The sequence below is a fragment of the Equus przewalskii genome, chromosome 9 (assembly GCF_037783145.1).
Source record: "Equus przewalskii isolate Varuska chromosome 9, EquPr2, whole genome shotgun sequence".
Lineage (NCBI taxonomy): Eukaryota > Metazoa > Chordata > Mammalia > Perissodactyla > Equidae > Equus > Equus przewalskii.
This window is the reverse complement of record NC_091839.1, coordinates 24142342-24151404: the sequence shown is the minus strand read 5'-3', so window position 1 is coordinate 24151404 and position 9063 is coordinate 24142342. Positions and strand designations below refer to the sequence as shown.

At 55.7% G+C, this 9063-nt stretch overlaps 1 protein-coding gene across 1 annotated transcript; it reads left to right on the top strand.

Annotated features, from left to right (window-relative positions):
- Window positions 1-792: 792 nt before the first annotated feature.
- Window positions 793-4075, top strand: ZNF579 (zinc finger protein 579). The gene is made up of 2 exons (XM_070633480.1): window positions 793-904; window positions 1964-4075. Exon 2 carries the CDS (start codon window positions 1966-1968, stop codon window positions 3655-3657), a length of 1692 nt encoding a protein of 563 aa, XP_070489581.1. The 5' UTR covers window positions 793-904; window positions 1964-1965; the 3' UTR covers window positions 3658-4075.
- Window positions 4076-9063: the final 4988 nt, after the last annotated feature.

Genomic DNA, 9063 nt, shown 5'->3' with positions numbered 1-9063 from the left:
TGCAGGTTTTAGCTGAAATGCTGCTGCCTCCAGGAAGCCCTTGAGGATCACTCTCACTCCCAGTGTGAGCTCAGCTCAGTGCCTTCTCTGATACCTGTGCTCGCACTGCATCCTGTTTCCTGCATTAGAACACCCTCTCCAGGAGGCTGACAACATCTGTGTCTGCCTGCCTCCTCCAGCGGACCGTGAGCTCCCTGACGACAGAGTCCAATGGGTTCTGTCTTTGCCACCGTAGCTCCAGCACCAAGGACAGAGCTAGCCCACAGTAGGTGCTGAATAAATACTGGTCTCTTAGGATCTAATGAATATATGCCGGGCTCATCACAGAGGGGGAAACTGAGGCTGAGAGAAGGAAAGTCACTTGCCCAGGCAGTGGAGTGAACGCTGCAGTCAGGTTCTATCCAGAGAGCCCGTACTTTCCCTGAAGCCTCTGTCACTGCCTCATTCATCTCCCTCCCCTGGCCCCCCCCCCCCCAACACAGTGCCTGGCACAGATAGGACCTGATAAATGTGTATTTGTTGAAGCAATGAATGAATATGTGTGTCTCTTAGGGAGGGGAGGGGAGCTGGACTCAGCCTCCCAGGCCCCCAGCCCCCCTCCTCCCTCTGGGAGCCCAGAGGACAGGCCCTCAGCCTCCTCCCCTTACAGGACCCAGGAGTCCAAGCTGCCCTCCCTCCCCGCCCCCTGGGTCCCCGAGTCCTCCTGTTTCCGGCTTCCCAGCCAGTCTTTCCTTTTTCAGGCTCCGCCGAAAGGCCGGGTTTCCGGGGGGAAGGCTTAGGCGGTGACACCGAGCCCAGCCTCCTCCACCCCCCACCACGCTCGGGGGCCCTCCCTCCCTCCCCGCCACCACCGTCCGTGCTCGGCCGGCCGCGGAGAAGGAAGAAAGGAGCAAAGGAGGCAGAGGTAAGAACCGGGCGCCGGGCGATCGGGGCCGAGCCCCAGGCTCCGGGGCTCAGAAAGCTGCAAGGCCTAGGCCTGCCGCCCCAATTCTGCTGATCTTGCCTGCGGGGAACCACAGGCTGGGCACAGCCCAGAGATCGGCCCCCCTGGGGGACTGAGGGCCTCGACCCCCCGCAGCCTTCCTCAGGAATCCAGGGGCCTGGCTCTCAGCCCCCTCCTCCTGGGAGAATTCTGGCAACCAGGCCCCCAGCCCCCTCCTCTCCCTTGTCTTAGGAGCCCAGCCCCCTCCCCCAGCCCTGTCAGCCACTGGGACCCAGGAATCCATACCCCCACATACAGGAGTCTAGAGCCTGGATCCCAGGCATCTCCCAAGCCCAGGGTCCCAATCCCCAGCTCCCACCTTTCAGCCCTCAGAGTGCGGACCCAGCCCCCTCCCTGCCCAAGTGTCTGAGCCCTAGTACTCCAGGCCTCTCTCGGCCTCTCCCAGCCCCAGCGTCTGAGCACCCACACTCCATTTCCCAGGCCTCCCTATTTTGAATCCCACCCTCCCCTCCACTCCAGCACCACAGGCTGGCTCCCAGCCCCTCCCAAACCGTTCCACTGGGGCCCCTGGAGAAAAAGCAGTTGGCTGACTTTGTCTCCCTCTGTCTCCTCTTCTGTCTGTATCCCTGGCTTGTTCTCGGCCTCTCTGCTTCTCTCTGTCTCCCTGTCTCTCCCTACCTCCATCCCACCGACATTCTTCTGATCTCTGCCTCTGCACCATCTCTGCCTAAATCTCTTTGTTTTCTCTTCATCTCTGTCTCTGCTGGGGGTCCCCATCTCTCTCTCCTGCTCTCACCATCCTGTCTTTCTGTCACTTCTGGTCTCTGTTTCCCTATCTCTACTTCTCTGTCTTTGTCTGTCTGTCTGTCTGTCTGCCTGCCTGCCTGCCTGCCTCTCTCCTTTGCCTGGCTAAATATCTGACCCTCTGCGTCCCCATCTCTCTCTGTCTCCGCTCATCTCTCTGCCTCACTACCCCCCATCCCCACCCCATGTCTCCATCTCTCCTCATTCTCTTTACAGGCATGGATCCGCAGCCCCCTCCACCGGCCCAGGGCAGCCCACCTCACCGCGGCCGGGGCCGGGGCCGGGGCCGAGGCCGTGGTCGAGGCCGAGGCCGGGGCAGGGGCGGCGCCGGAGCTCCTCGAGCACCCCTGCCCTGCCCCATCTGCGGCCGCCTCTTCCGCTTCCCCTACTACCTCTCCCGGCACCGGCTGAGCCACTCGGGCCTCCGACCCCACGCCTGCCCCCTGTGCCCCAAGGCCTTCCGCCGGCCTGCCCACCTCTCCCGCCACCTGCGAGGCCACGGGCCCCAGCCCCCGCTGCGCTGTGCCGCCTGCCCCCGCACCTTCCCCGAGCCCGCACAGCTCAGGCGCCACCTGGCCCAGGAGCACGCGGGTGGCGAGGTCGAGCTGGCCATCGACAGGGCGGCCAAGGAGGCAGCCGAGTCCACCTGGAGCTCGCAGGACGAGGGCGCGGAGCAGCCCACCACCGCGGCAGCGGGGGCCGTGAAGGAGGAGGCGGCGTGGCCCAAGACGTGGCCTGCGGGGGAGTCTGCCACGCTGGCGGCGCCCACGAGCGCCGAGCGCCGGGAGTCGGAGGAGGAGGAGGCCGAGGCCGGTGCGGCGGAGCTGAGGGCCGAGCTGGCGCTGGCGGCGGGGCGGCAGGAGGAGAAGCAGGTCCTGCTCCAAGCCGACTGGACGCTGCTGTGCCTCCGCTGCCGGGAAGCCTTCGCCACCAAGGGCGAGCTCAAAGCGCACCCGTGTCTGCGCCCCGAGGGCGAACAGGAGGGCGAAGGGGGGCCTCCACCCCGCCCCAAGCGCCACCAGTGCTCCATCTGCCTCAAGGCCTTCGCCAGGCCCTGGTCGCTGTCCCGCCACCGGCTGGTCCACTCCACCGACCGCCCCTTCGTGTGCCCAGACTGCGGCCTGGCCTTCCGCCTCGCCTCCTACCTCCGCCAGCACCGCCGCGTGCACGGCCCGCTCAGCCTGCTGGCCCCGCTGCCCCCGGCGGGCAAGAAGGACGACAAGGCCTCAGGCGCAAGGAACTCAGGGAAGGGGCCCGAGGGGAGCGAAGGGGCGGAGTGCGGGGCTGCCTCGGAGGGGGGAGAAGGAGGCCAGAACGGAGGCGATGCGGCCCCGGCCAGGCCCCCCGCCGGGGAGCCCCGTTTCTGGTGCCCCGAGTGCGGCAAAGGTTTCCGGCGCCGGGCGCACCTGCGGCAACACGGGGTGACCCACTCCGGGGCGCGACCCTTCCAGTGCGTGCGCTGCCAGCGCGAGTTCAAGCGGCTGGCCGACCTGGCGCGCCACGCCCAGGTCCACGCGGGCGGCCCGGCCCCGCACCCGTGCCCGCGCTGCCCGCGGCGCTTCTCGCGCGCCTACAGCCTCCTGCGCCACCAGCGCTGCCACCGCGCCGAGCTGGAGAGGGCCGCGGCGCTGCAGGCGCTCCAGGCCCAGGCTCCGCCGTCGCCCCCGGCGCCCCCGCCGCCGCCGCCGGCTGGGCAGGAGGAGGAAGGGCTCCCGCTGCCCGTCGCACACATCAAGGAAGAGCCACCCTCTCCGGGGAGCCCGCCCCAGTCGCCGCCGGCTCCCCCCGTCTTCCTCAGCGCCTCCTGTTTCGATAGCCAAGACCACTCAGCCTTCGAGATGGAGGAAGAAGAGATCGACAGCAAGGCTTCGCTGCGCGGACTGGGCGGCCTGGGCGGCCTGGCCTCCTGACCCTCACACCCACCCTCGGCCCCTCCATTTGGCTCCCCGGTTTGCAATATGGAGGAAGGAAGTTGAAGGAGAGGCAACTCCTCTGTCTACCCACCCGTCCCCTTCCAGCCCTCGACACTAAGGAGCAGGGGTTGCCTGGACCGCCCCTCCCTCCCCATCGCCCACCCCCAGGTCCCCTGATGCTGATTAGGAACTGGTCACCCCAACACTCGTCTGAAGGCAGGACGACTTGGAAAAGGAGGCGGAGGACATTGGCCAGAGGGATGGAGACTGGGGGTGACCCCCTGCCTGGCTGTCTCCCATTATACACACTGGACACCATCACCTCTTTGGAACTGCCAGACCCCCGGGGTCCCCAGTGAGCAAAGGTCCGTCCCTGTCCCTTTATCTGTCTGTGAATAAATGTGAGTTCATGAAACTGGAGAGAGTGAGCCTGTCTCTGGGGGCTGGCCCAGGGCATCTGGGATGAGCCAGGACCTATCCAACGGCCTCTGAGCTTGGGTTCAGAGCAGGAGAATGCAGATGCCCACACCGAGGAACACAGGGCCCTCAGCCGAGCAAGAAACTCATGAGAAGAAACAGGAGTGCGAGAAGACAGGTTACCATCAGCCCGGGGCATCTTGGGGAGCCCCATGGCCCCCCTGCAGAATCTCTGCAGGCGTTTAGTCAGCAAATATTTACCAGGCACAATGCTGGGCCCTGGAGATGCTGCAGAGAAAGCCACAGCCCACTCACGAAGAGCTTGGATTCTGGATCTGTGCTGTACCATGTGGTTTAGCCACTAGCCACATGTGGCTGTTCCCATTTAAAATGAAGAATAGTAAACAAATAAAATCAGATAGTTTAAATCGAATAAGATGAGAAGTTCAGTCACATTGTTTCAAGTGTCAGATAGCCCAACCAAGTGTGGCTGGTAGCCACCCTGTTGGACAGCACAGATCTAGAACATTCCATCATTGCAAAAAGTTCTATCGGACAGAGCTGTTCTAGATAATAAACCGATCTGCGATATAGCATTAGGTATTGAGAAAGATTCCTGAGAAAACCACAGGGCACTATGATGATGGAGCAGGATGGGGAGGGCGGGGCCTCTGGTGAGATGACCTCTGACCTTTTGACCTGAATGAAGAACCTGGTGGAGGGAAGAGCAGGAACAAAGGCTGTGAGGTGGGTGGGCACTACGTGCTCAAGAAATGGTGAGGAATTGGTGGGGGAAGGGAAATATTTTTCTACAAATCCTCATGGTGGTTTTTTTGTTGTCATTGCCCATTTGTTTGGGTCCTTGAAGTGGAGGGGGAAGGGTGTGTCCAAGCCAATCTTCCTTAATCCCCTTCTCTTTCCTTCTATGGACATCCTGTCTTCCCCCAGCACCTTCAATGGCTCTCCCTGGCCCTATGCAAATAATGACATTGACGACTTAGGTCTCTTCCCACCTGTAAGGCCAAGTAAGAGAGGGGTGTTTTCCAGGGATGGAAAGTGGTTCTCTGGTGTGATGGAAACACCAGGCAGAGAGAAGGAGGGAAGAAGCTGGGAAGCTGGGGGTTGAGGGTCAAGGAGGGGAATGTTGACCACCCAGAGCTCTGAAGAAGTCCCTCTGTCAAAGATTTAACCCATCTTCGCTGAGCCCTTAGAACGGCACCCGGCACTTACTAAGCCGTCTTACGTTTTAGCCCGTCTGATTGGCACTGTGTTCAATGCCATCAGTGCTGGATGTTGGGGAAAGAGAGATGAGCAAGACCAGCTGGGCACCTGCCCTCTAGAAGCTTACAGACGAGTGGAGATGGACAATATCAAATACTGTCACAAATAAATCAGGGTTCTACACGAGACCCATTCTCCAGTGACCTGGATCCTCCCAGAAACTGTAAATAAGCCTCAGGTGTTGGAGCGATGGGAGGCTGGGGTATGCTTTTAATAAAAGCACCAAAGCCACCTCCCTCCCCAGGAACCTTCAGTGGCTCCCTATTACCACATCCAAATGTGAGCACCAGGCATGGCCAGACATCGTTTCAGCGCAATCTCTTGAACAAAACCCATTGAGGGAGGCAATGATATAGCCCCATTTATAGAAGGGGCAAACTGAGCATTAAAGCTGAGAGCCATTTGTTCTACTTTTGTAAGTCATTTCTCCCACTACAAATTGAGCCTTTCGTATTAAATGAGTTACTTCGTGGAGAGGAGTGAGGACCGTGCTTGGTACCTGGGAGGAAGGCGTTGCTGTTGTTGCTTTGTTACTATTATCTCCTAGGCTGGTACAGACATGATGCCAGGGAATCCTCACCACCCCATTGGTAAGTAGGAAACACTGTTACCATTTTCCAGAGGTGGGAACAGCACTCAGAGAGGAAATCTCTTGTCTAAGATCTCATAGCTAGGAAATGGCGGGTGTGGGATTCGAACCCAGCCTGGACTGGCTCCCCACTCTGAACTCAACCAGGCCAACAGAGCCCTCATGACCAGACCCCAGCCACACAACCCATCTCCCAAGCCCCAAGGCATCATGCCCCCTACGGGTTTGCCCACCACCTTCCCCTGCCGCACACACTCAGTCTGCCTTCAGGATCTGCTGCGTCCAGAGAGGAACACCCCTAGAGCAAAATACAGAACTCACGGTGAGAAAGGGCCTTAGAGACGTGGCCCAGTTCTCCTATTTTGCAGATGAGAAATCAGAGGCCCAGACATATGAGACAGACATGGGAGATGATAAAATAACCAAATGATTGCTATTCTTACAAAGGAACAGGAATGGTGTTCATGAATCCAATCCTATTGCTTGTCTTTCCCTGTGCCGAGCTTTCACATGTACAATCTCAATCACATTTGTTAATAATAATAGAAAACGCATTTCTTCGGGATTTGCCCTGAGTCTCTTCCTAAGGGGATTACATGCATCAGCTCGTTTAATCTTCACAACAGCATCGTTAGCTGGATACTACTATGGGCTTCATTTTTTTTTCTAAACAGCTTTATTGAAGTATCATTTACACACCACAGATTTCATTACTTTTAAGTGTGCAATTCAGTGATTTTTAGTAAATTTACAGGATTGTGCAACTACCACCACAATCTAATTTTAGAACATTTCCATCACCCCCAAAAGATCTCGTGTCCATTAATAGTCACTTCCCATTCCTACCCCCAGTTCCAGGCAACCAGTAATCTACTTTCTGTCTCTATAGATTTGCCCTTTCTGGACATTTCTTATAAACGGATTGCACAATATGTGGCTGTTTGTGTCTGGCTGCTACGACTTAGCATAATGGCTTCAAGGTCCATTCATGTTGCAAATTGTATCTGTACTTCACTTCTTTTTTTTTTTTTTTTTTTAAAGATTTTATTTTTTCCTTTTTCTCCCCAAAGCCCCCCGGTACATAGTTGTATATTCTTTGTTGTGGGTTCTTCTAGTTGTGGTATGTGGGACGCTGCCTCAGCGTGGTTCGACGAGCAGTGTCATGTCCGCGCCCAGGATTCGAACCAACGAAACACCGGGCCGCCTGCAGCGGAGCGCGCGAACTTAACCGCTCGGCCACGGGGCCAGCCCCTGTACTTCACTTCTTTTTATAGTTGAAGAATATTCTATCGTATGGATAGACCACATTTTGTTTATCCGTTCATCCATTGATGGGCAGTTGGGTTGTGTCTGCTCTTTGGCTGTTATAAATAGTGCTGCTATGAACAAGCGTGTGCAAGTCTTCCTGTAGACAGATGTTTTTGTTTCTCTTGGGCATCTTCCCAGGAGCGGAATTGCTAGGCTGTATGGGAAATTTATGATGAACTTTTTAAGAAACTGCAGACTGTTTCTCAAAGTGGCTATACCACTTACAGTCCCACCAACAACATGTGAGGGTCCCCCACAAGGGCTCCATTTTCCTGAGAAGGAAACTAAAGTACAGAGATGTAAACTGACTTGCCCAAGGTCACACAGCTAGTAAGTAACAGATTTGGATATGACGCCACATGTTGTGGTTCCAAAGTCCGTGCTCTCAACCCTTATACAAGGATTCATCCTTACCCCATTCATTCTTTCATTCATTCATCCCAAAACTGTTTACTGAGGACCTACCGTGAGCCAAGGGCTGTGCTTAGAGGTGGGAGAATCATTGGTGGATGAATAGACAAGGTTACATTGTGGTGGGAGACACAGATAAAGAAATACATCCAGAACATCAATTCAACAAATATTTATTCTGCCCCAACTATGTGCTAGGCACTGTCCTGGTTGCTGATCATCCACTGGTTAATGAAACAGACACAAATCCCTCCCCACGTGGGGCTTCCATTCTGGAGGTAGGAGACGGACATGAAAACATAGTGAGAAAGTACATGATAAAGCCTCTCAGGGGATGCGTGCTGTGGAGAAAGATGGTGCGGGTAAGGCAGTGGGGCAGACGGCAGTAACTACAGGCCTGTCAGAGCAGGAGCTGAAGGAGAGAGCCTCATCGAGGACTGGGGACATTTCCAGGGGAGGGCGGGGGCACCACTCATGCACAGGTTCCGAGGTGGGAGTGGGGCTGATGCGTTCAGGGAGCAGAGAGGCCAACATGAGCGGAGGGAGTGGGAGATGAGGAGGGTATGACGGGAGAGGAGATGGGGTTGGGGAGGGGGTCCAGATCTGGGAAGGACTTTCAAGGATTCTGGTGTCTACTCCAAGTGAAAAGGGGAGAGAGCTTCCGAGGGATTCCTGCGGAGGCTGGCACGATTTGACTTCCTTTTTTCCTTTTAACATTTTATTATGAAAATTTTAAAACGTACAGAAAAGGGAAAGAATTCTGGAGTGAATGTCTATTTACAAGACTCACTCCCTAGAGTCTACGATTAGCATTATGCTCTATTTGGTCCATAATGAACCTGCCCGTCTATCCATCCTTTCATCCATACATCCGTCTATCCATCATCCATCTTTTTCTTTTTTTTTTAAGATTTGGCAGCTGAGCTAACAATTGTTGCCAGTCTTCTTTCTGTTTTCTGCTTTTTCTCCCCAAATCTCCCAGTACGTAGTTGCATATTTTAGTTGTGGGTCCTTCTAGTTGTGCCATGTGGGACGCCCCCTCAATGTGACCTGATGAGCAGTGCCATGTCCACGCCCAGGATCTGAACCAGTGAAATCCCAGGCCGCCGAAGCGGAGCGCGCAAACTTAACCACTCAGCCACGGGGCCGGCCCCTCCATCTTTTTTTTTAAATTAATAAATTGGACTGTTTAGAGAAGTTTTAGGTTCACAGCAAAATTGAGTAGAATTTCCAGACAATTCCCATACATGTATCTTTTAAAACTTCATTTCAAAGCAATTTGCAGATGTCAGTTCATGTCACCCCTAAACACTTCAGCATGTATACCATAGCAAGATACCAACTATTTACTTAAGCTTCTTGTTTTTGGTAAAATTTAAATACACTGAAATGCATAT